The sequence below is a fragment of the Silene latifolia genome, chromosome 10, assembly GCF_048544455.1.
Source record: "Silene latifolia isolate original U9 population chromosome 10, ASM4854445v1, whole genome shotgun sequence".
Taxonomy (NCBI): domain Eukaryota; kingdom Viridiplantae; phylum Streptophyta; class Magnoliopsida; order Caryophyllales; family Caryophyllaceae; genus Silene; species Silene latifolia.
Genome location: NC_133535.1, coordinates 1,088,350 through 1,116,291, shown reverse-complemented (window position 1 = coordinate 1,116,291; position 27,942 = coordinate 1,088,350). Strand labels below are relative to the sequence as shown.

Here is a 27,942-nt window from a genome sequence, read left to right as displayed (position 1 = left end):
GAGCCATTCGGGAGGTCGTACCGGACCCTGTTTCTTTTTCTCCCTGTTTTTCAATCACGCTTCTGAGGTTATTTCAGGAGTTAACCTATGCGATTCAGCCTCAAATAACGAGCATTAATCCATTTTTCACGATTATCCGAGGTTCGACGAATGCTGGTTTATGGCATACCGGCACCCCCAAATGTCTTCCGTTGCTACTCAAATTTTGCGTGGCCGCTTTATCGTTTTCGGGATTTCAGCGTTCCGGAATAAAAATGTCCGTAAATCATTGGTTCACTGATTAGTTGTAGAAAGGATTGTATCAGGGAGTTATCTTGTGGCTATAAAACGAATTAGTGGTAGGGACAGAGACCGAAAGGAAGAAATATCAGAATAGTTGAGAGAGAAAGAGGAGAGATAAAACTCTCTTTTTCTTAGAAATTTGGGGAGATCTGGAAGTTTTTTCCTGACTTCTTCCCCAGACTTCCTCTCTTCTTTAAGTCCCTTCCTTCATAATCATATTTTTTTCTTCACCATGGGTATGGTTATGTAGATTTCTGGTCTTTTTTTATTCCTTTAATTGAAAAATAAATCAGTTTTCTTTCTTGATTTTCACCATCTTGAAGATTAGACTATATTTTACTCTCCATTCTAGCCTAGGAGAGTTTTTTTAGTCACATGTCTTAGTTAAAGATGGTTTAAAATTTTAAATTAAGGATTAAAGAGCAAAATTTTAAGAATTCATCTTCAAATTGATTATATCAAATCATTGTTGATATTACAATTAAAGTATTTGAGTTTGTGTTTGTACCTTTTAATCCTTTTGGATACATTGAAATTTGAAATTAATTTTTGGTCTAGATCTCTCTTTGTTTCCTTTGGAATTGATGTACACCTTTCCTTTGTGCTTTTCCTACAAATTTGGCAGTTTAATTTAATTTGGCAGTCTGCTTTATCATCTATCGTTTTAATTGTCTATTTGCATTGAGTTGTTGATAAATTGAAGCAAGCCCATCCCATAAGGTCAGAGTTAAACTCAACTCATGATTATGAGCATGTTCGAATGAGTTTATGTTACTGGTTTGAGCTAATATTTGGTGTTTTTTATTTGTAGAATTGGTTTTAACTACGTTTGTTTGTAATGTCCTTTATGGGGATATTAAAGTGACGTTCTTTTTCGAGGAGAGTCGTTCTTTATACCCTTTTATCTTTTGGTTACTTCGTGGTAAATGAAAATTCTTTAATTTTCGTTGACCTTTCACATCCGCAAGGATGTTATAAGGTGATTTATAATCATCCTAGTTTCGGTAGCTCTTGCTTACGTCTCACAACCCACTTTTCCTTTTTAAGATTATTTAAATCGGTTGTGGTACCGTCATAACTCACAAATGGTCAAATAATTTAGAAAGACGTGCAATTACACAAATGGTCAAATAATTTAGAAAGAATACGACCTTGAGAGGAGGTCGTTGCAAGGTAGTATAAATGATACAAGCTCGCTGAAGGCTGCTAATTAGTACTAATAGCCTACTTGCAGCACCTAAAAATACAACCAACCGCAAATTAAAGCAAAAGCTTTGCTTTCTCTTTGCGTAATCTCAATCACAATCACAATACCTATAATAAGAATACGCCTACGCGAATCAGACCAAAAGCTAGCTTAGGCGAGCGGCCTTGTGTGCCTGCCAGCAGCTCTTCCGCAAGTAAGAGCATTCTTAGGGATTGGAAACTCATCTCTTAGGGATGTCGAAGTTGTATAGACCCGAAGGTAGAATTGTTGTCCTAGGTATTGTCGTGCCCAGAACTCGGACCTCAGGTTCCACATACCTACATTGTCTAGTGCCACCCATATTGCAGTCCATGACTTTGGATACACCTGCATTATAGAGGATTTATTGTTACCAATCTCAATCACTTTCATATGTCCTGTTTAGAGCTGGCAAATAATGACACGACACGAAAACACGACACGAACCCGACACGAAATTAACGGGTTTGGGTTGAGGCTCAATGACCCATTTATGTAAGTGGGTCGACACGAACACGACACGATATTTAATTGGGTCGGGTTTGGGTTGAGCTCTCTAAACACGAACCCGACACGAATGACCTGTTTAATAAATTAATCCTAATTTTTTTTATCTTTCATCACATAAATATACTTAAAACTTTCCAAATATTGACATGACACGAAAACCCGACCCGAACCCGACACGATATTAGCGGGTTAGGGTTGAGGCTTGATGACCCATTTATGTAAGTGGGTCGACACGAACACGACACGAGATTTAGACGGGTCGGGTTTGGGTTGAAGGGTTTGTGACCCGTTCTGTTTGCCAGGTCTAGTCCTGTTATGATAGAAAATCTGGCCAACAAGAATACTGAAATGATTTAATTACCTGGGTGGTGCTACGGAAAACTGCATCATGCAGATTGTACTGATTTCTACTACTTTGTGACCACTTTCCGCCATCCATCCTGTGTTCCAAAAACAGATTATGATCAAACAAGGTCTTTTACATTTCACAGTTAGACCTAACAAAAGTCGACCCTAATACAAGAAATGGCTAATTAGACACAAATTGGAAACTTCACTTAATGTTGCCAAAAAATATTGCGGTGACCCGGTAATTTGACAACCAACAAACCATCTGACATATATCACGAAGGTCTTGTTATAGTTGGATGTCGTAAAACAGACCCGGCCAAATTCATTCAACCTAATTGACAAGACCTCATGAAAATGACCTAATAATTAAATACCGTACTTGAAATGACCCAATAACGACACACTAGTAAAAACATAAACCGGTCATAAACCGCACCCAATGACCTATTTTCAAACAATAGAGCCAACAGATGTGAGAAGCTGAAATAATGAACTTACCCAACAACAAAAAAGCTGTAACCATCCAAATGATAGCTGTGAACTATATTTTCAGAGTTCTCAAACACTATCTCAACAAAAGATCTGTAGTCAGCACCCATAACAGCAGTATCAAGGTAGATTCCCCCGCCAGTAGGATAATCCGAGATACTTCCAACCCGGAAAACTCCTCCGATCTTAAAGAAGTCTGCAAGTTTGAGAGGAGTATCACCCGGGACAAATGACACACTGTTGAGTGCGTATCTTTGCTTGCGATTCACTTGGCCTGCTGAATTCTGCAGCCTAATAGTCCTGGTTGTGTTGATCATTCCATAATGGTACGACCCTTGTGGGTTTGGCCTAGGCCCACTAGCTGTAAGATTGGTCCTGATTGCACGGGCCTGATTGAGGGACCAGTCAATTTGGATCGTAGGTCCACCAGGAATTGGGCCAGAGGCTGAGCCTGCGGAGTTTGCATAGCGAAGGATGCCGGTTGTGGTGAGGACAGGATTAGTGAAACGCGATGAGACGACAACGTAATAGTCATGGGCAGGCTGATCGGCTGTCACAAGCACTGAGTAGGACTGCCCCACGTGCACATCTAACGAGGAGAATGTTGTTTGGACGGTGTGAGTCCCCTCCACTTCCACTAACTTCATTGTGTGACCTTGAATGCGGAAGTTAAGAGAGTTCTGTAATCCAACATTGGAGATCCTCAACCTGATTGTCTTCCCTGTCAAAAGTGGAAAAAATAGATCAGGTTTAGCATATGATATATGCGTTGGTTAATTCTCATTTTCCAATTTCTACTAAGCAAACCTTGTTGTACGTTGAAAGTGGCGCCGTTTCCACGTCCATTAATTAAGATTCCATCTGGGAATGGGAGTTTATGTCCACCGTCGAGGATCCGTTGCAAAACCTACAATCCACCAACAAAATTCATCATCGCTTGTTAAAAATGACTTAGTGTACGGAGCAATATTCCTTATCGTAAAAACAGGAGGTGCGGAAATTACCGTGTGATTAGATTTGTACCAGTCTCCAATAAGAACAGTGTAATCATCCGCAGGTTGGGGGAAAGGGACGGGAATGAGAGGCCTGCTAAGTATTCTGATGCCACCAAAACCACCGGCAGCCTTGTGAAATCCGAGAGATGGGAAGTAGTAGAAGCTACCTGGTAAAGAAAAAGACTAGGTCGCTAATATACTAGAATTAACTACCAAATTAACAATTTATAAGCCTAACTAAACTTTACTAACTTCAAGCAATAGGGTAGTAAATTGGCAAGTTAGGGTCGAACCCAAGGGAAGAACTTTTAAACTAAAGACTTGAGTTTTAACTATAAAGCAACTAATTAGGACTTTATGGACTAATCACAATACTAACTACAATAAGGACCTACTAATTATATTTATCAACAAACAATGCTTATGAACAATGGTTAACATGTAGTATGACATAAATGGAGAAAGGGGTTTTGAAGTAGAATAAGGGAAAATAAAGATGCAATTCTTATCATAGAAGCAAAACAACAAACACTAGATGTGCAACAATCAAATATGGGAAAGACTTGGTGTAATTCTCTCTTAGTAATCCAACAATGACAAAGTTTGACTCTTTTCTCTCTATTGTTATCTATCCAATACTATCATCCCAAGAAATTGACACACACAATTAAACCATATATGTGAGTCCTTCAATTCCAACCACAACTCATTAAACCATGAATAAGGACTAGAATTGAGCATGAAGCTTTTGCCAAGAGATGTAAGCTAGAATCAAATCCTACTAGATTAAACCATACTAGCAAGAAAAGACATGTAATTTCCTACTTGAAATATGCATCCTTTAAACCAAATCAACATATAACAAGTTTGCTCCAAACAATTCTAGATAGATTAAACCATTTCTCTAGAATTTGCAATAGATGGGTAAATAAGATGCAAGAGTGATCAATTCAAACATTCATCTACTCAACATAAGAATTTAAGAACAAAGGAAAGAACAATAGATAAATTGAGAGAGTTTTAAGAGTCTTACAACATCAAAGTTGGATACTTTGATTAAATTACATCAAGTAAAAGGGAGATTAGCCTTCCATCTTCTTAGTAAAACCCAAGAATTGAAGAAAGATTAACATCCAAACTAAAAGATTACAAATTCCTTAATAAAAATCCAAGCTTTCTTAACACACAAGCCTTTTTGAATTACTCCTAAACAAGATGATTCTTAGGTCTCCAAAATGTGAACTATTTATAAGGCCGCATACACGAATCTAGGGTAATACGGGATTTGGGCTTAATTTTAAGCCAACGGGCTTAATAAAAGTCACGAGCACAGCACAACGGCAGTCTGCCGGATGAGTGGCAGACTGCCACGGCAGACTGCCGTCTGGAGGGCAGACTGCCATGGCAGACTGCTGCTGATGGTGGCAGTCTGCCAAAACCGCCCGGAACAATTTATTTCTTCACTTCCTCAACACGAGTTCTTCACTACTTAGCCTTCATGCTTCCTAGCGAGGGATGTCGGCTCAGAATCGGTTCATGTGAGGTCGTCTCCGCATGATTGCTTGTCTACTAGTGTGGCTAGAGGTTCACTCTTTGGATTCCGGGCTCCATCCTCATACGCGACTCCACACGTGAATCAAAACGCATTAGTTATGACAATCATCGGGACGGGAAGATTAACTCTTGATTCCGACAAAAGACCCTTAATTAAAAGCATACTTGGCCTAAAAAGGCCCTAGTGACTCGACACTTCTTGACTCTATCAAACTCCCCCACACTTGGACTTTTGCTCGTCCCGAGTAAAACTCAAGAAAGCATTCGGCAAGTCCACAAGCGGGTGTAGGAGAGAATGACCACTCTTCCCTCACCTCTTCCTCCTTATATCTCCCTCTTGAACTACCACCAATTAAAGAGAAAATCTAGACTCAAAGGTGACACAAACTCTTCTCTCACTCGTCCTCCTTATATCATCCCTCGCACAAGACACGACATGACCCCAACTCCGACTCATTACTCAACTCCACCCTTCTTATATCGCCAACAAGAGATGGCCACTCTCACCTTATCCCAAGGTGTAAGCAAAGTGGCCTAAGCAACTCCTAAACCATCCTAATTCACCACTTATATCACCCCCTTATTACTCCAAGCTAGGTATGATCATGCTACTTGGTTGGCCACACTCCGAAATAAATCAACAACCAAAGTAGCCAAAGCAAAAATCCACCGATTTGGGACAAGTTTTGTGACTCAAAAAGAAATTAAATCCTATTCTAGCCTCCTTCCAAGACCCTCCTTATCACTCCCTTCTTATCCCTCCATCTTTTTGGTGTTACAATTTTCAATTTTTCAATTTTTTTGGTGAAAATCCCTCATTTTGCCTAAGGTGCCCTTTCGGGTTTTCACCTTAGCTTTTCCTTTCCCCTCATGGTGGCTCGCAACTCATTTCTTCATTTTACCCGGAATGCCCTTTCGGGTTTTCATCCCGTCCTCGGCCACCTTCCCAATCTTGCCTAGGCGCCCACCCTTGTGGGTTTTCACCTAGCCGGGATTTTCGTTTTTTTTTTTTTTTTTTTTTTTTTTTTTTTTTTTTTTGAATTAACCAACAAGAAATTTACATATAATACAATCCAAATTCCTCCCCCACACTTACATTCCACATTGTCCCCAATGTGGAGGAGGCAAACACTTCTTCTTCTTCAATGAGAACCCGAGGCACCCCCTTGATCATCGGTGCCTTGGTTCTTCCACCTTCTTTCTCTTCTTTCTCTTTCTCTTATTGCCCGGGCATATTGTTGGTCCACATCTTCTTGGGTGATAGAGGGTGGGATGGTGGGGTGGAGAGACATGCCAAATAGACCACTAACTATCCCAAGTGTGTCTTCTTGGGTCCTTGCATCATAGTATGAATCTTCGACATACTCTTGATATCTTTCATTTTGGACCCCAAATTGTTGGTCCATTTGGCCTCTCCACTCATTTTGCTCCTTCCACATGTTGGCATTGGCCGTCATTGTTTGGTCAAGTTGTTGTTGCCAAACACGGTTAGCCTCTTGGTTAGCAATCATTTCCCTCATCAAAGCCGTTTGATTTGTTGCGGCCTCCTCTATCAACTTCCCCCTATCATCAACCACACTTCTCCATTGGTCAAGATTCTCCAACCTTGGTGTTTGTTGTTGTTGCCAAGATTGGAGATTCTCCACACGCCCACTTATGGTAGTGAACACCTCTCTAGTCTCCTTGAAATAGTCGTACATACTTTGTTGCCAAGGAGCAACCGGTGCGTGAGACCCCTCCCCCGCTTCATTCATGGGGGTGTCCATGTCCACGGGAGGGTCATTGGTTGCCTCCTCTTCATCCTCATCGGAGGCAAAGTCCGAAATATCCATCCGACAAAAGAAGTTCCTACCATGGGTGCCACTTGGCAAAGGAGAATTGCTAGGCCTCGGAAGCCTCAAATATTTTTGTTTGTCGGGACCCAACCAATACCCCTTAAGGGGTTCATCTTTCACCTTCTTGAACATCTTACACTCCTCAAGGACCATGTCATTGTAATAGGGAAGACCTTTAGTCTTGAAGACGTCTTGGGACTCATCAATGTCCCCATCAAAATGCGTGACAAAGAATGTGATTGCTCCCCCGCAATTTATACTCCCTCCCGAACTCTTGGTCTTGTGGACCATGCATGCATCAATAAATAATTGTACCCAATCGGGCACTCCTACCCCTTCCGGGAGCATGGTCCACATGGTAGCTCGGATTTTGGCATTGACCTTAGTTGGTTCTCCTATAGCATAGAAGATGGTGGTGATGAAGCGGGTAAGGAGTTGGACTACGGGGTTGGTGCAATAGGAAATCATATTGGCATGGGCGGCATTTTTGGGTCCCACCATCTCGGTCCAAGCCGCATCACTCCGATTCCCGGCCATGAGAATGGGGGACGGGGCTTTGGAGATGGACAAGACTTCTCTTACTTGGGTATGGGTGAGGGTATGCCACTTGCCATTCACTCGAAATCGGATTTTTTTCTCTCTACCCTCCGCCACATTACACTCCGTCAAGGTCGAAAGGAACTCTCGGGTGTAGGAGGTGTATGTGTAATCCCATAACCCATCATCAAAGTAGTCTTCTAAACCTACCTTAGCAAGCATAGACCGGGCGAGAGTGCCCATGCCTAGGTCATTGAGAGTCTCGGGGGAAAGGAAACGGGTGGTTTTGATAGGTTGTTTTTGGTGAAGGCCAAGTTTTTGAAAGATTTTGAGTTGGTTGGCATCTAACCCTTCCCCCCCGGTAAAAATTGGTTCCTCCCCATGTTCGGCTTCCTCTACAACCCTTTTCTTGTTTGGTCTTCGGAATGGGTTCAAGCTTGACATGTTCGTACCTACAAGAGAAATGATACAACACAACCAACACAAAATAGGGCACTCAAAAAATTTTTCACTCTTTGAGACAATTCACCAAACACTTGGTGTGCACTAGCTTAAGATGAATTCAAAAGCTTGTGTTTGATGTTTGTCAAGCCTCACCCAGAAAAGTTTTCCACCAACAACAACTATAACATCAATAGGCGACAACTAATCCAACTAATTCTTCTAAAACAAGAAGAAAATCGAATTATAAGAGAGTAAGAAAAATGGAAGTAGAGTTTGGTTGTTATACCTCCCCGAATTCCACAAAAATAATGCTCCTTGTTGCTCCTAGTTGCTCAAAAACCCGACTTAGACCCTTGAATTCCACTCTAGAAGCTTGAAATTTGAGATCTTCAAAGTTAGGGTTCTTCAAAATTTGGGGAAAATTTCTGAGTTTGGGTGAAATCAAAGGTATTTTGTGTGTTGTGAGGGGATGATGGAGGCTTAATGATTGAAGGATTGAAGATTTCTTTGAAAGTTGGTAAGGATTTTGGGTGATTTGGGTGGGAATAGGGTGATTGAAGGGAGATTGGGGTGTGAGGTTTTGAAATTTGAAATGAGGAACAATAGGACATTCGTGGGTATTTTTAGAGTAATCTGGCATCAGAGTAAAAACGGCAGATCGCCGTGCTTTTGCAGACTCGCCGTGGCAGATCGCCGAGGGGTTTTGATGCAAAAGGGTCGATGTCGCAATTTTTTTGTGAGCTAAATTTTGGTATCAAACCAAAATTTTGCTCAAAAATGCTTCACCTCTACCTTTCTCTTCTTCTTGACACGCCCCCATTCAAATTCCTTTCCACATTTCCGTCACTTCACCAATGACACGCCTTCCGAGGTGATGTAAAAATCGACTTCACACTTTATAGAATGATTAGTAACTTCATGAAGGTTAATGCAATTTATCAATAAGAATGTAAATAACGGAATGATAAATGACGTGAATGTAAATTCTAGCTATGAAAACGGGAATTCTACACTAAAAGAGAATATTTACAAATTTGTGCCGTATTTTTAACGTCGATGGCTCGACTTAGTCAAAGTTGGAGAGTCAAGCTTTATAAATTGGATCTTCTAAAAGAAGATCCTCTTCACCTTGTAATTCGATTCCTTTGTAGTACTTCTTCAACCTATGCCCATTTACCTTTATCACCTTCCCCGAGGTCGGGTCTTCAACCTCCACCGCTCCGTGGGGAAAAACCTTCTTGACTTTGTAGGGTCCAAACCACTTTGACCTCAACTTGCCGGGAAAATTCTTGAGGCGACTTTGAAAAACCAACACATCTTCTCCCTCTTTGAAAACTCGTCTTGTGACCATCTTGTCATGCCAAGACCGAGCCTTTTCCTTGTAGATGCTAGCATTGTCATAGGCATTGTGCCTAAGCTCTTCCAATTCTTGTATTTGAAGCTTTCGGTGCAATCCCGCCTCATCGATATTTTGATTAAAAGCTTTAATTGCCCAATAGGCCTTGTGCTCCACCTCTACGGGGAGGTGGCATCCTTTCCCATAAATTAGCCTATATGGGGACATGTCGATTGGGGTCTTATAGGCCGTTCTATAAGCCCATAGAGCATCTTCAAGCCTCTTGCTCCAATCCTTGCGGTCGGGATTGACCGTTCTTTCCAAGATGTGTTTAACTTCCCGGTTAGAGACTTCCGCTTGGCCATTTGTTTGGGGGTGATATGCCGTAGAAACTTTGTGAAGCACACCATATTTTTGAAGCAAGGTTGAGATCACCTTGTTACAAAAATGAGTCCCCCTATCACTCACAATGGCTTTTGGGAAGCCGAATCTTGAAAATATATTGCTTTTGACAAATGCTTGCACCGTTTTTGCATCATCACACTTGGTGGGGATAGCTTCCACCCACTTAGACACGTAGTCGACCGCCAAGAGGATGTAGATATATCCATAGGAATTAGGGAATGGTCCCATAAAGTCTATTCCCCAAACATCAAAAATTTCCAAGTAGAGCATCGGTTGTTGGGGCATTTCGTTCCTACGTGATATGTTGCCGAAACGTTGGCATCTATCACAAGTAGTAACGAAGATATGAGCATCTTTAAACAACTTGGGCCAATAAAAACCGCACTCAAGGATTTTACGTGCCGTTCTTTGCGGCCCAAAGTGACCCCCACAAGCGTACTCGTGGCAATGCTTTAGGATGGACGGGATTTCTACATCCGGCACACAACGGCGGATGACTTGGTCTTGGCACATTTTCCACAAATATGGCTCATCCCATATATAGAACCGAGAATCGGACTTGATCTTGTTCCTTTGACTAGATGAAAGAGAAGTGGGAAACTTCTTAGTCACCATGTAGTTCACCAAGTTGGCATACCATGGCTCCGTCATCCTCAAACTATAGAGAGATTCATGAGGCAAACTCCCATCGACTACCCCCATTCGTTGCATTTGTTGATCATCAAGTTGTAGTCGGCTTAGGTGGTCGGCCACCACATTTGTCAATCCCTTTTTCTCTCTTATCTCTATGTCAAACTCACTAAGTAGGAGAACCCACCTCATTAATCTTGGTTTGGTGTCTTTCTTGCTCACAAGTTGAGTGATGGATTTGTGATCGGTATAGACAATCACCTTGACTCCTAGTAAGTATGGGCGGAACTTCTCTAGAGCATACACCACCGCCAAGAATTCCTTCTCGGTGACGGTGTAGTTCCGTTGAGCATCATTCAAGAGAGATGAAGCATATTGGATCACATATGAAGCTTTGTCATCCTTTTGTCCCAATACGGCTCCAATGGCAAAATCACTTGCATCGGTCATGATCTCAAAAGGACGATCCCACTTGGGTGCTTGAATGATTGGGGCCGATATAAGTCTCTCCTTCAACAAGTCAAATGCTTCCCTACAATGATCATCAAACACGAAATCCACATCCTTGTGCAAAAGTTTGCACAAGGGGTTAGCTATTTTGGAGAAATCTTTTATAAACCTTCGATAAAAACCCGCGTGGCCCAAGAACGACCTCACGTCTCGAGTATTAGATGGATACGGTAAGGTTTTAATCACATCCACCTTTGCCGTATCCACCTCAATCCCTCTTTTCGACACTATGTGCCCTAACACGATTCCACTACTCACCATCAAGTGACACTTTTCAGAATTTAAAATGAGGTGAGAGTCTATGCACCGTGATAGGACCATAGCGAGGTGGTCTAGACACGAGTCAAATGAGTCCCCATGGATGGTGAAGTCATCCATGAAAACTTCCAAAATACGCTCCACATAGTCCGAGAAAATGCTCATCATGCATCGTTGGAAAGTGCCGGGGGCATTGCACAATCCAAAAGGCATGCGGCGGTAAGCATAAGTACCAAATGGGCAAGTAAAGGTTGTTTTGGATTGATCCTCCGGGTGAATGGGGATTTGAAAATACCCGGAATATCCATCCAAAAAGCAATAATACTCTTTCCCACCTAACCTCTCTAGCATTTGATCTAGAAAGGGTAGGGGAAATGGTCCTTCCAAGTGACTTGGTTGAGGCGGCGATAATCAATACACACCCTCCATCCCGTTTGCAAACGGGTGGGGATCAATGCCCCTTGAGTGTTTTTGATTACCGTCACCCCTCCCTTCTTTGGCACAACTTGAGTAGGACTTACCCATTGAGAGTCACTAATAGGAAAAATAATACCCATTTGGAGAAGTTTGATAATTTCCTCCTTGACAACTTCCATCATGGGTGGATTGAGCCTCCGTTGTGGTTGCCGGACGGGTTTTGCATCCTTTTCCAATCGAATCTTATGCATGCAAGTGCTTGGACTTATCCCCTTGATATCCGCGATGCTCCATCCAAATGCTCCTTTGTACTTTTGCAAAACATCCACCAACCTCCTCTCTTGATCACCCTCAAGTTGGTTTGAAATGATGAGAGGTAGAGTGTTGTTTTCTCCGAGAAACACATACTTCAAGTGGTCGGGGAGTGGCTTTAGATTGGGGGTGGGTGGCTTAATGATGGAAGGAAGTGGTCTTTCAAGGGAGGCTTCTAGGGGAAGGAAGTTGGGGTAATTAGGATTTGTCTTCAAGCAAAACAAGTATTCGGGAAACAGGGGATTTGGCAGACTGCCTAGGGGGTGGCAGACTGCCATGGCAGACTGCCTAGGGTCTGGCAGACTGCCGTGGCAGACTGCGGTGGGTTTGGCAGTCTGCTGAAACCCCCTGATTCCGTCCTCTATCTTTTCCATTTGATTATCATCAAGGGTTACTTCCTCCTCTAACTTGTCGACATAATCCTGCACATCATTGGACAACAAAAACCGCAACCCTTCTTTCTCGATATTGTTAGTGAGGGCCACCTCAAGTGGGTCCCTATGACACAACATATAAATTTGAGAGGTAATTGGTTCAATGATGTCTAAGAAATAACATGAATGTGAATCACTAGGTTGTTTCATAGCATCATAGATGTTGTACGTGAGTTTCCTTCCATCAAATTCCATAGTGAGGTTCCCATTAGACACATCAATCTTGGTTTTAGAGGTCTTCATAAAAGGCCTCCCCAAAAGGATTGGAGTGGCCCTCGAGTCGGCTTCCATGTCAAGAACATAGAAGTCGGCCGGGAAGGTTAAGTGATCTACCTCTACCAACACATCCTCCACCATCCCCTTTGGGTATATGTTTGAGCGATCCGCAAGTTGGATCACTACATCGGTTTTGTTCAATGGTGGAAGTCCCAAAGTCTCATAAAGGGCATATGGCATAACATTGATTGATGCACCAAGGTCTAACATAGCATGAGTGAAACTTTTGTCCCCAATAGAGCATGGTATGGTGAACATTCCCGGGTCTCCACACTTTTTGGGAAGTGATTTTTTAAAAATTGCGGAAACATGTTCACTTACCCTTACTCTTTGGGTTCCCTTCCTTGGGCTTCTCCTAGGTGTGCAAAGTTCCTTGAGAAACTTTGCATACCTAGGTACACCTTTCAAAAGATTTAGCAAAGGGATATTTACTTCACACTTCCTAAAAGTTTCATAGAGATCCTCATCTCTTGCGACACTTTTAGAATGTGTGAGAGCACTAGGAAAAGGTACCTCCACAACATACTCTCTCTCGATCTCCTCAACATGATCCTTGGCTTTGTTGCTTTCACTCTTTTCTTTGTCATTCCTCAAGGGAGTCTTCTCCTCTTCCCCACTAGCTCTAGAGGGTGTCTCTTTCTCTTTCTCAACCACTAGCTCTTCTTCAACTTGTTCCTCAATGTCAATGACTCTCTCATGTGACTTGGCTTTCCTCTTCTTCTTCGGGGGAGATTCTAGGGTTCTCCCCTTTCTCAAAGTCATGGAGCTTGCATTTTCCTTTGGTGGAAATGTTGTAGATGGAATTGAGTTAGAGTTCCTTTGATTGTTCTTGGCCATTTCTTGTGCAAGTTGGCCAAGTTGGATTTCAAGGTTCTTCACCCTAGCATCACTTGAAATTTTATCCGCATCCATTTTGTCAAACCTCTTGGTATTTTCGGCTTGCCCTTTCATGATCATCTTAAACATCTCATTTGTAGACAAATCTTCATTTCCTTGGGAGGAAGAGCCCCCTCCTTGTTGGAAGTTCTTGTGGTTACCTTGGAAATTCCCTTGTTGTCCTTGGTTTCCAAATTGGAAGGATCCTCCCTTGGCTTGTTGATGATTGTTGTTTCTTTGGTAATTGGAGTTTTGTCCTTGAGAGTTGGAGTTCTTCAAGTGGTTGAATTGACCATTTTGGAAGCTCTTGGAGGTATCTCCTCCCTAACTAAGGTTTGGATTGTCCCTTGACCCAATGTTGTAAGTATTGCCACTCGGATCATACTTATAATACCCTCCCCCATTGGGGTTCCTAGAGTTGTATTGACCGTGCATCATGGCACTCACATTCTCCTTGCTTATTCCTTGCTCTTCCATGATGGGACAAGTTTCCATTGGGTGTGGCCCTTGACAAAAATTGCATTCCACATTAGATCCTTGTGCTCCTCCTTGATTGTTCCCCACTAGTTGAGCAACCATTTTTGTGAGATCATCCACGGTTTTCTCAAGCTTGTGGGAGGAAGGAGAAGGTGTCTCAATGGAGTTAATATTCTTTGACACTCGGCTTCTTCCATAGTTCCTTGTGCTAGCGGCCAACTTTTCTATGATCTCATTTGCCTCCGCCACGGAATAATTGTCAACTCCACCACCCGTAGCGGAATTAACCATGATTTGGTATTGTACGGTAAGACCATCACAAAAGTTGACCAAAAGGTCATCACCACTAAGGCCATGGTAAGGACATTGAGCAACTAATTTCTTGAACCTCTCCCAATACTCATATAAGCTCTCACTTGCATCTTGCTCCGGAGAAGTGATGGCTTTCTTTGCATGGTTATGTCTTGAGTCGGGGTAGTATTTCTCAAGAAAAGCCGCCTTCATGTCCTTCCAAGTACGGATTGTACCCGGTTGAAGGTAAAACAACCAATCTTTTGCCGCATCTTGAAGGGAAAATGGGAAAGCTCTCAACTTAAATTGATCTTCCGTGACACCATTTGGAATTGCACCCTCACACATCATATGGAATTCGGAAAGATGGCGATTTGGGTCATCCCCCGCATGTCCATGAAACTTTGGGAGGTTGTGAATGAAATAGCCCTTCAATTCAAAGTTGGCATTAGCCCCCATGGGTGGGTAGGCAATGCAAAGAGGTTGAGTGTCATAATTCCTTGCCCGGAGCTCCCTAATAGTTCTAGTATCATTCGCCATTTGTGGGTATTCCACTTCAATTGGTTCTACTTCAATTGGTTCTTCTTCAAGAGGGGTTTCTAAAGGTGGTTCTTCTACTCTTTGTTCTCTTGGTGGTCTTTGGTACCAAGGGTTAGTGAATAGCCAAGAATATGCTCCAAAAGCGTCTTCTTCCACGGGGGTTGATTCACCGTGTGGTGGGGAGCTAAACATAAACCTTCGCACTAAGCAAACAAGTTAAAACTTCCTATTACTTCTAACAACAAGAGGAGTAATAAAACAACTAAACATAAATTCACAAACTCAAGTTCTAGCTATGTTGCCCTTCCCCGGCAACGGCGCCAAAATTTGGTAAAGAAAAAGACTAGGTCGCTAATATACTAGAATTAACTACCAAATTAACAATTTATAAGCCTAACTAAACTTTACTAACTTCAAGCAATAGGGTAGTAAATTGGCAAGTTAGGGTCGAACCCAAGGGAAGAACTTTTAAACTAAAGACTTGAGTTTTAACTATAAAGCAACTAATTAGGACTTTATGGACTAATCACAATACTAACTACAATAAGGACCTACTAATTATATTTATCAACAAACAATGCTTATGAACAATGGTTAACATGTAGTATGACATAAATGGAGAAAGGGGTTTTGAAGTAGAATAAGGGAAAATAAAGATGCAATTCTTATCATAGAAGCAAAACAACAAACACTAGATGTGCAACAATCAAATATGGGAAAGACTTGGTGTAATTCTCTCTTAGTAATCCAACAATGACAAAGTTTGACTCTTTTCTCTCTATTGTTATCTATCCAATACTATCATCCCAAGAAATTGACACACACAATTAAACCATATATGTGAGTCCTTCAATTCCAACCACAACTCATTAAACCATGAATAAGGACTAGAATTGAGCATGAAGCTTTTGCCAAGAGATGTAAGCTAGAATCAAATCCTACTAGATTAAACCATACTAGCAAGAAAAGACATGTAATTTCCTACTTGAAATATGCATCCTTTAAACCAAATCAACATATAACAAGTTTGCTCCAAACAATTCTAGATAGATTAAACCATTTCTCTAGAATTTGCAATAGATGGGTAAATAAGATGCAAGAGTGATCAATTCAAACATTCATCTACTCAACATAAGAATTTAAGAACAAAGGAAAGAACAATAGATAAATTGAGAGAGTTTTAAGAGTCTTACAACATCAAAGTTGGATACTTTGATTAAATTACATCAAGTAAAAGGGAGATTAGCCTTCCATCTTCTTAGTAAAACCCAAGAATTGAAGAAAGATTAACATCCAAACTAAAAGATTACAAATTCCTTAATAAAAATCCAAGCTTTCTTAACACACAAGCCTTTTTGAATTACTCCTAAACAAGATGATTCTTAGGTCTCCAAAATGTGAACTATTTATAAGGTCGCATACACGAATCTAGGGTAATACGGGATTTGGGCTTAATTTTAAGCCAACGGGCTTAATAAAAGTCACGAGCACAAAGACAAACGGTCGATCTGCCGGATGAGTGCAGATCGCACGGCGAGATCGCCGTCGGGAGGGCAGATCGCCATGGCGAGATCGGCTGGCGATGGTGGCGATCTGCCAAAACCGCTGGGAACAATTTATTTCTTCACTTCCTCAACACGAGTTCTTCACTACTTAGCCTTCATGCTTCCTAGCGAGGGATGTCGGCTCCAGAATCGGTTCATGTGAGGTCGTCTCCGCATGATTGCTTGTCTACTAGTGTGGCTAGAGGTTCACTCTTTGGATTCCGGGCTCCATCCTCATACGCAGCTCCACACGTGAATCAAAACGCATTAGTTATGACAATCATCGGGACGGGAAGATTAACTCTTGATTCCGACAAAAGACCCTTAATTAAAAGCATACTTGGCCTAAAAAGGCCCTAGTGACTCGACACTTCTTGACTCTATCACTACCAATCTGATCCTTGACTTGAAGAATGTAAGTGAAGTTCTTCCTCGGAGGAATAGGGCAAGTTGTACCGTACACACCATCTTCATACGAGTTTCTTCTGTTCTGAACTCCATTCCTAAGATATGCATCAGAACAAATTACCAATTTAGCAATGAATATCCATAATTGTAGATGGTTGGACTTAGGGCTAGCTTACACTCACAGAATCATATGTACAGCAATAATTCACTCACATGTTATGTATCTATCAATTTTCACAACCTTGTTTAGACTGTAGTGTTTGGACTATCCTATAATAAGATGAGTTATAAATTAGGCATATACTTAAAAAGCTCACTCAAAATAAGCTTATAAATGTCCATTCATTTGAATCCAATACATTTATCATCAAGTTTATGGCTGTCAAAAGACGAAGATACATCAAAGAATGCACGACAAGAACTAAACTGAGAGTATAACTAACTAGTACTCCCACCGCCACAATCATTTGTTTACCATACTAAAATACCTCTCACAAAGAATAAATAAGGTAAACAAATGATAAAGAGACGGTGAATACTTGACACGATAATAAAAAAACTAAACATGTGTATATAACTAACCAGTACTCCGCATCAACCTAATCAAAGAAAGAGCGAAAAACGAGATACAATATTGTTTTTGAACCAAATGTAAGAGATTAAAATTTTCTCACAGAAGATTGGGGACCTTAATCACCTGAAATTGTTTTTGAAATTTAACTCCTAAATGTTTTTAAGAAAAATTTAGTAGATCAAGTCAACATGTTTTTTAAGTGTGAAAAGTCAAACGAAGCAGTATTTAACTATCATAAAATCTCATTATAGATGGCACACATTCGTCTATAACTAAAGACGGGTCAAGTACAATACCACATTCCTAATAGGACAAGCAACAAGTGGGGTGGTGGGGGCCAAAAATGTCACCACTTTCAAGCTATTTGACCCGTCTTTAGCTATAGACGGATATATCCGTCTATAGCAAGACTAGCTGACTATCTATTTACTATAGTAGATCAGTATTTCATTTGTTGTTTCCTCAAATGCAATTACACCATCCTTCAAAGTTCCAAAATTAATTTTCTTTTCACTATGTGCATTTTTCAAAGCTGTATTCTCACTGTTCAAGGTAGATCAACTGAGAAGCCAAATAAAAAACAGAATGTGATGGTGAATCTACTGAAGATAACAGCAGAAACAAAGGTGTCAGTCTATTAAAAAAGTCACGAGAAGAAGGAACTTTTGGATCCAAACCCACATCTTGAATTTAATTTCTATATTTAAACATGTTATTCTTTAGCCTCAGACCTCAGTTACTAATCTAAGTGTTACTCCGGCTTTGTTTTCGCAAAGTATTTGCAATATGAAGCCCATCAACCCTCCCTTTATTTTTCTGCCAACAACTCATATGAAAACTTTATTTATTTAAGTAACCTCAAATATACTTTAGCTTCTTTCTCTTTACTCTTTTTCAAATGCCTGTATGTGATGATCTTACATTAAAATAAATCAAGGTTGTCAAACAAGTCAAACTACATTACTACGGAGTATATTTTTTGTTCTCTAATTGCTACAAGAACTTTATTTAAACTGATACTGATTAATATTGTATAGACCTCATCTCATAAATAATACTCCGTATTTCTACAACTCCGTACTACTTTACTAAAAAAAAAACGGTCTCTTAAAACCCAACCATTAATCTTCAACCACAAACTAATGTAAAATAGTTGAAGTAATGGAAAAGCCACGGGGTCAGTGTACATGGTTGAAATCAAGTGTGGAACAAGAAAACAAAAGAGTGATGAACAAACAATTAAAACCCAGAAAATTCATAAACATAACATTCTTGATTCTCCAATAAATTCTTTTCATACAAAAAATAAACAAATTCAGACTAGGAGTCTTGCAGTAATAAAAAACAGGTTAAAATCAAGTTACACTGCAGTTTTATTCAGCCAATAATGACAGTAAAAAAACAAAACATCCCTAAAGGTCATCTTTTTATTTCAAGCAGGCTTTTATTAACCGCTATATTACTCTGACTTTTCATAATACGTATTTAGTGATCGTCGACACTCAATACTCGGACATGAATGTGACTAGACGCATAATTCTAAGCAAAAAAATATGATTTTTTTAATAATCGAGCACAACCCGTACCAGATACTCCTAACAGTGTCATGTAACATAGATTTACGCAAGTGAGTTAGCTAAGTAGTGAGTAAAAAAAAAGTTACCAGGAGATAAGGAAAGGAACATCAAGACTGTTGTGAACATTGATAATAAGATTATCATTAGTCACTGAATGAATATCCGGTCCTGGGAATTGCCCATTAATCAAAATACCCTGCACATTAACCAAATAAGAAAATATTAACCCAATATTAAGAAATTTAAAACCATATACAACAAACAAACAACAACAAAGCATTACTTCATTCCAAAATGATTTGAGGCCGACTAACATGAATCATCATTCAAAACCGCTCAAGAGTACGTCAAATACTATACAGGAAACCATAGTAAATGGACCAACCTGTTGAGGAACACCAAGAGGGTATATTGTACCATATGTAACATTCCAATCAAAAAATCTGTAAGGAGATTCAGCTACAGCAATGTAGAAGAACAAAGCTAGACATAACAATGCCTGCATTATTCCTCTACTCATTTTATGTTACTTTATTTACTTTAGTTATAATGGGAAGAATTTTATGAAGATTTTATTGGTAGCTTTTGTTTGATATAGAATGAGGTTTATTATGATTAAACAGGGTATAATGTGATTGTATTATTATGTGATGGGAAAACTCAGTGTGGTACAGAGAGACAAAGGAGACTAAAACTTGAAAGGGAGGGAAAAAGGAGGGGTAGGTTGATTTAAGTATACAGAGGTCCAGCAAAAATAATAGAGATGAAGTACAAATTAACTTCAAACTAAAATGGTCCTTATAATATGATTTCACAGTTAGTGGCACACTGGCAGTGGCATTAATAGTATACTACAAGTTGTAATAATATAAAGAAAAAAATAAGGAGTTATTGAACTAAATTTAACTAAATCTGATGTATATGTTTATTAATTTAGAGATGTATACTAAGGGCAAATAAATTATGTTGAATTCCTTACAAGAACACCCTAGAGTATAAGTTTTGACATGGTTTCTTTAGCTATGAAAAAGGATGATTAAAAGACACTTAAGAATGAATAAATACAAATTCTTATACTCCCTCTTATCCAGACCAAAGGTTACAGTTGCTTTTTGGCACTATTTATGGTCATAGGGAATCTTTGATATTATTCTTAATCTATAAGACAAAATATAGTCATGTGAGATCGTGTTTGATTTATCGTCATGAATGCTATAAGAATATCAAATTTTTATAATTTTTAATAATGCCAGAATTAAAGATATGCAAGTTACAAAAAACGGGATCGGCAAACAAGTGTGATAAAGAATCAGAATCCCTTGGCTTTGAGTGCGGATGGGAGGGAGTATATAATCGTCTCACTCAAATTTCGACCTGTTTGAGTAATATCAATCACAAATTAGTATTAAATTTAAACAAAATTAAAGGGTCACGCATACACAGAGGAGTAAGGTTTCACTTTATAAATCCAAAAAAGTTATATCCCAAAACTAGTTAATAATAGATGGCCGGAGTTTATAAACTAGATCATTTTCTAGATACTTTTTCTTCTCTAGTGAGGAACACTTGCATGTGATATATGAATACATCTATTGGATTAGGGCCTATTTCTTAGAAAACAGTATTCTTAAGAGACAATAAATAAACTTCCTGATTTGTTATTCTGGAATATAACGAAATATAAATGAAATACAAATTTACAAAATAGTCATAAGCGACAAAAATACCTATAACATGTAAAAGAAAATTTACAAGCAAATGGTGTGTTCACTAACATCCAAAACTGGAATTTGGTGCGTTCATTAACATCCAAAATTGGAATTTAGGCATGCCCCCGAGCAGTATTGTAAGGTAATTTTGCACAAATGTTATTGTAAGAACATATTTCTAATTAATGACAAAATATCCTTATAGAAACATTTTTTTTTTTACTTTTCACTAACTATACTATTAGTTATAATATGAGTATAAATGTCACTAATTTATAGAAAATTTTAACATAAAACCTATGTTATTCCGACTCTTCATGTTATTAACTTGCGCATACATGTTCACTTTCGACATTTGGACAAGGTATGATACCTGAACATCTTATTTATAGCCAAAAATAAGTATATTTTTCATAAAAATAGCTGAATTTGACATTCAAACGCATACATGTGTTGTATATTACGCAACATGATATAAAGCAGTTTTATACCAGATCGGGAAGTCGGGAAAGGGGGAATTTATTTAGGTTAAAAGTAGGAAAGTGGCGTGTCGGTGAAGGTGGGAAGGACCTACGAAAAAGCGTGATTACATTAGTTTGGAGGTTAGTGATGTCTCACATGGGAGGTTTATGTGGGACTTAAAAGAATAGTACTTCCTTCATTCAACTTCACTCTACCACTTTGCTTTTTCACGTTTGCCAACGTGTGTTTTACGCTGCAAATATCGTAAGCTACGTATTTGCAAAAATTATAAAAGTTAGATATTTTTAATGTACTCGTAAAGACGAATCAAACAAGATCTCACATGAATATATTTTCACTTTATGTATTGAGAGAAAATCGAGATTAAATGTGCATTTGTGAATAGTGTAAAAAATAGAAATAGGTAGAGTGGAGTTGAATGGAGGAAGTAGTAGTGAACTACTCCCTTCATTCAACTCCACTTTGTATGTTTGCTTTTTGCACGAGTATTAAGGAGCGGATTAAAAAAAACTATAAAAAGTACATAGGGAAAGAGAATGGTGGGGTTAAAAATGTTAAAAAATTATAAAAGTGGGGTTTTATGGTGGATTAGTGTGGGGTATAAATGACATTTTTTGTAAATATGGAGTGTGAATAAGGATAGAATGGTCATTTTCTTGGCCCAAAAAGGAAACATATAAAGTGGAGTTGAATGGACGAAAAAGGAATAGATGTAAAGTGGAGTTGAATGGGGGAGTAGTGACTAGTGAAGGAAGAGGTAAGTGGACAGTGAGAAGGAAGATGTGTCTAGATGCCAAATTGTAAGGTCGGCCAAATTGGCACGTGCTATTTCTAGTCACCCACATTTAGTCAACTACCAATAAGTATTTGTATGTACATTGTACAAGTTGGAGTATTAAGATACTATACTACCATTTTTCCAACCAATAAGCTTTGAAGGTTATAATGGTGTAATGTAGAAAGTCAAGATCTTGGATTTGGAGTAGTTCATAAGCATTTATATCATCATAATAGAATTGTAATGATGAACATGCTTAATCATGGTTTTAAGGAGTCAATATCAAGGAAGAATTTGATAATCCTAATTCCTATGTGGGATTATGGTACTAAAGTCTTTGTTACAATAAAGTTCTTGTCAATTCTACAAAACAGCATAGGAAAATGTAGTGTAAAAGGCACGTATGAATTTCTTTAGATTTATGTTCATAAAATAACTCAGTTGGTCGTCCTTAAGATGGAGGGTCTTGTCTTACGGTTAAAACGGATTAACTATTACCCTATATAGATAGATGTGACAAGTTTATAGTCATTTCCTAAGCATTTTACTTTTTGTTCCATCTATCTACACAAAATATGATTACTCACTAAAGTCACTAGGCAAACAAATCAAGTTGTGTTGGATTTATGTCTATGTCAACTTTAAATGGGTCATCAACTCCCCTCGAAACCCAATCAATTACATAAAAATGTCATTTGTCTAAACTCTCAACCTTAACAAAATCCATTTAATTTTTCGATAACACAGACTAACTTATTTGGCCAATTTATATGTAATCATTTCATTTTCAACCTACGTAATCCGTTAAATTCATCGGTCGACCCAAAAATGATGAATGGTAATTCTTATTTTACTTTTAAGCTAATTAAATTCTGATTCAGGCTAACGAGATTACAACTCATTTAAATAAATGAATTATTCGTATTGGATTCGTATCAAAAGACATCAACTCTAACCAAACTCATATAAATATTCTATCGTTTTCATATCAACCCAATTACAAGTATATAAATTGTTCATCACGTCTTAAGCCTAACCCGCTAGCTTCAAGGCGGGTTTTCAGGGGTTCAATAATTGTCACCTCTAACTTTAATGAGCTAATAAAGTCCCAAATCACCTCTAACTTTAATGAGATAATAAGGTCCCAAATCGACCAGCAATTGATCAGAATTTCACACAAGTGGGAATTCTATATGTGGAAGGAAACTTCAGCTATGCGTCTATGCCCACCCTAAAACATACACTCCACTATCAATTTGCAATCCATATTGTTTTTTAGAAAAGTTGGAAGTTACGGAGTATAGTACTGTGAGAAAATAGCATTAAATCACAAAGTCGGGGGGAACAATATAGATAAGATGGAAAATGTATGTTTTAACTCCAACTATGTAAAGGCTTTTCGGCTCAGAATTGATCCAATTTACATAGGTTGTTTTGAGTTAAAATATGCACATTTATTTTCAATCCAAATTTGTAAATAAAATTTTACTGCAATTCCACAGATTCTGATCTAAGAGGCATTTTAGTCGAAAAGGGCATACCTGCCTGGAGAAGCATCTGCAACTACCTCTCACACTTATGATTTAAGATTTTTCCAACTGCAGAATCCTTTTCGAGTCGACCAAACAGATCACAGTGAAGTTTGTCCATAAATTGCTTCAAACACAGAGAATATACAAGAGAGTTCTGTCAGTTCAACTGATCACGTAGCAAAAAACATAATGTGCCGAGGCAGGGGAAGGGTACACATTGTCGCAGCTTGTAAGCCAACCACTAATTGAACCAGTAAATGGGCATGGAATAGGGATAAAAGTACCCTAAATGGCTAAATCTGAAATAATAATGAATTTAATTGAGAAATGATTTTAGTGAACATCAAGTTACATAATTCAACATTATCATAACCAAAGAATAATGAGTTTTCGGCCTCGTTGGAAATAAGCATCTTCAAAATGACTTTCCAAAGACATGGTTCTTAGCCAGTTCATGCTTGAGTGTTGATACTTGCTACAGTATCTATGCATATACTTTGAAACAATCATCGGCTCTTGGCCATGGTTACGAAACACTTAATTTTAAGCTAAATTTTATATGATGAAATTCTGTCAAACACTAAGAAGTGTGACTGTCCGCCACTGAGACGTGTTCCTACATCAAAAGAGTTTTCTATACTTAAGATTATTAAAAAAAAGGAACTAAAATCCAAGGACGTCAGGAATGGAACAATGTGTGTTTAGTGAACATGAAAGCTCGAGTATGGGGCTTACAGCGATAGCTGAAACAGCAAGAACACTCAGAAGCCGAGCGCAGGTTGTAAAAACTACACTAAGTGCTTCAGGTGTATGCAATCCTCGACCATCCGGAGATAGTCTGGCGAGCTAGTTGTTGATGAAGGGGCCTCACCGCCTCATATCGTGGCAGTAAATTGAAAGTTCAGATCATGCCGGTTGGTAAGAGCAAGTTGTATGATGTATCATTAGCCCAAAAAATCACAAGTTGATAAATTCTCAGTGTTTTGAGACAGCAGCCCCTCCATAGGACTCCTGAAATATGAGTGCGTGTTAGATAAATCTGGAATAGACTAGCCTAATATATACCCTACAATCAAAGAAACCATACTATTCCGTATTAGTCTCACAGAGGAGTTAAGGTGCGCATCATTCAGCAGTTATGTAGAATCGACCACCAAACACAGTTTTTAAGAAAAATATGGAGGCCTTAACCACCTTTCGCATAGATAACTGATAACAAAACTAAGGTCTTACAATGTAGACAGCCATACTAATGATATAAAAAAAGGTGGTAAAGCACACTGCAAATGCTGGTATAGATTGATCACCAACACAGTTATTTAAGAAAAACATTGAGGCCTTGATATGTAAACAACCTTTCGCCTAGATAACTGATAGCAAAATTAGGGTCTTACAATGTAACAGCCATATTAATGATACCAAAAAAGGCGGTAATGTACACTGCAAATGCTGGCATAGATTGATACGAGTCAACAAGGAATCAGGCAGACAACATGAACAACAATCAAGAAGTTTCAAGTTGGGTAGCTAACACTGCCTCAAATACTGAACTTGGCAAACATCCTACTAATGACCAGATGCGACGTTTTTATAAAAGGGCATCAGCGGCACACAATGGCGCTTGAGGCACACACTTTAAGAACGATGCCTCTATACTGTTCAATATACTGTTTGCAATCAACTTCTGTCGGAGTGGAGGGGGAGGGATGGATCCTCAATCCCCCTAAAGACGAAATCCCTCCGATATAGGAAAATTTGGAACTAAAATGACGATGCTCCATTTCCCCTCCTCCTCCATCCCATTCCCTCCTATTACTTTCACATAATCACATCTAAACAAAATCAGTGTGTTGTTAGTAGCAGAACCAGGATTTGAAAAATTGCAGGGAACGAAAGGGGAGTAAAAGGCCATCCAATTAAAGCGTCAAATGCAATGAAAAGAGTCTGAAGTCATTACATTCAACTCCAGAGTTGAATCTGAAAACAGAAGCACCACTGCGGCTGATACCTGCACCAGAATGTTGTTTTTCATTTACGCCATAACAGTCTGAAACCACATATGACAGCACCATCATTCCACAACGACTGAACGCATTTACTTTATCAGGAAAGATCAGGGAATCAAAGTACTGGTGCAGACGTGCAGTCTCAATACCACCAAATTTTGAATGCATAGTTGTCGAAAAAGCGACATTATAACCAAGCATAATCTATTTTTGGATCAATTACCATGCCATACTTATTAGAAAATCAACTATTTATCGTGACTCCGTATATCTTTTTCAATTTCCCTTATCTTTGTATGCATCATTAACGATTTCAGATGGTGAATCGTGTTAGCCGACCCCAAATCAATTTATAATTAAGGATCACTTGTTGTTATTGAGTTACCACATAAGCACCAATTTGTTAATAAAATGAATACAACAACATATAAAAAAGATTGACAGGTTATCTAAAGCAAAAGTTTTCCTGGATATTTAGGTCTCCTGTAAAACGCAATATTTGTGTAAAACCGTCTTACACGGGAATTTATGTTCCTAGGATCAAACTACTAACCATAATTAATTGATCAATAAGCCAATTACATATTAAAAACCCCAATTCGTTAGACAATACAGCTAAAAAATAATCAATTATAATCAAAACTTATAGAAGTTTGAGCGAAAAATGTACCGGAGACGAGAATTGTGGCGAAGTGAGAAATCATGGAAATTGATTGATTGCGAAAATTAGGGTTTATAATCTAAGGCAATTATCCAAGGAAGCTCAATTTCAGAGGAAAAAGGGGTGATCAAATTTTTTCGGAAAGGGCAAATAAATTGATATTAAAGCGATGGCGGGAGGGTAGAGCTGATCATGGGCCGGGCCGTGATGACAACAACGGTCCATTGTGTGGGCCGGTCTGGGCCTAATGAGTGGCCCTATTTAGAGAGCCCAAACCCAGCTCTTATGGGCTAAATGGGTATTTCGAGCCGCATATTTACGACTTACCGAACGAGATAAGTAGCGCATAATAATACCTTTAACTAATACTTTAAAAACATATTTAGTTGATAAAATCGTACAAAATATGATTAAATGTATATGAATTCATTTCCAAAAATATAATAAAGACAACCATGAGCACATTAGAATGTTTAATCATGTCTAGTAGATACAGTATGATTTATGTTATGTAAACATCGCTTTTAATACTCAATAAATATACACATGAGTTTTTTTTTTTTTTAGAGTTTTTTATAACTTTACTGCTACTTAAACAAACTTCATACAACGACTCTTCTATAGGACCGTCTTGTAATATAAGACTGGCTTAAAAGAAGAGAAGCCCAAGAAAACAATTAAATTTATTTATATTTAAATTTTATTTTAACGACCCAACATTCTATGATGAAAACTAACATATTTACATATACAATTTATCAATATAAAATTTTAGGTTATCAAAATAAAATAATGTTTACAAGTTTATTAACTAATTTATTTGGGCTTTTAGTTATTGGGCTAGTTTTATGAATAAGGTGGTCTTACACAATAATTTGTGAACTTCAAAAGAAAAAACACAAATTGTTGTGTGAGACCATTTTTTATATAAGACTAACCCAATAAGAGAAAGTCCAATAAAATTAATTGATAAATATATATTAAAATATTTTATTTTGATAACCTAATATTTTATATTGATAACTTGCATTTTTAAATGTGTCGATATTCATCATAAGATGTCGGGTTATCAAAATAAAGTTAAAATATAAATAAAACACATTTTTAATTTTGGGCTATACTCCTTTTGGGTCAGTCCTATGCTATAGGACGGTCTTATAGGAGAGTTGCTGAAGAAAAAAATATTATTTTATTAATTAATATGGGCGGGGCTGGACCAAAAGCTTGGCCCAAACATGGCCCTAAAGTGCCGTGGTTTTTTTTGGGCCAAAATAAAAGACCCAAGCCCTTTAAAAAAACAGGTTGGGTCAATGGACATGGGCCGTTTGATCACCTTTATGGGAGTGGTCTCATCATAGTGCCAAAGTATAACGCATAAAGCCATGAATTATGTGTCCTTCACTTTGTTATTCGGGTTGGGCCAATTTTTGTGGTAGATTTCGGATTTAATGCTTAGCTCAAACTCGACCCAAAAGTTACCGGGTTTGTCATGAGTCTAGTAAAATGTCGGATTAGGCTGAGTCAGGCTAGCGGACGTGGGCTATTTGAATTTGATTACATTTACATATAATTGGAATTTGAAAATTTTACTCCGTACCTTTCTTCTTTGGTTTCGCTCGACATGGTTACCAAAGAAGAGAAATGAGACGAATCATACATTTTGATAATAAATGGATGACAGATTGG

The 27,942-nt window shown here is 38.6% G+C and overlaps 1 protein-coding gene and 1 long non-coding RNA gene across 2 annotated transcripts; both read right to left on the bottom strand.

Annotated features, from left to right (window-relative positions):
- Window positions 1-1,396: 1,396 nt before the first annotated feature.
- On the bottom strand, window positions 1,397-19,852 carry LOC141604624 (L-ascorbate oxidase homolog). The gene is made up of 8 exons (XM_074423053.1): window positions 19,473-19,852; window positions 19,174-19,283; window positions 16,919-17,031; window positions 3,862-4,019; window positions 3,665-3,764; window positions 2,867-3,578; window positions 2,379-2,457; window positions 1,397-1,855 (listed from the first exon to the last, which is right to left on the bottom strand). The coding sequence occupies exons 1-8, from the start codon at window positions 19,605-19,607 to the stop codon at window positions 1,640-1,642; spliced, it is 1,623 nt and encodes a 540-aa protein (XP_074279154.1). The 5' UTR covers window positions 19,608-19,852; the 3' UTR covers window positions 1,397-1,639.
- A 3,746-nt stretch (window positions 19,853-23,598) lies between these two features.
- On the bottom strand, window positions 23,599-26,353 carry LOC141604626 (uncharacterized). The gene is made up of 4 exons (XR_012526176.1): window positions 26,266-26,353; window positions 25,547-25,597; window positions 24,325-24,600; window positions 23,599-23,713 (listed from the first exon to the last, which is right to left on the bottom strand). It is a non-coding gene; the product is annotated as an uncharacterized LOC141604626 (long non-coding RNA).
- Window positions 26,354-27,942: the final 1,589 nt, after the last annotated feature.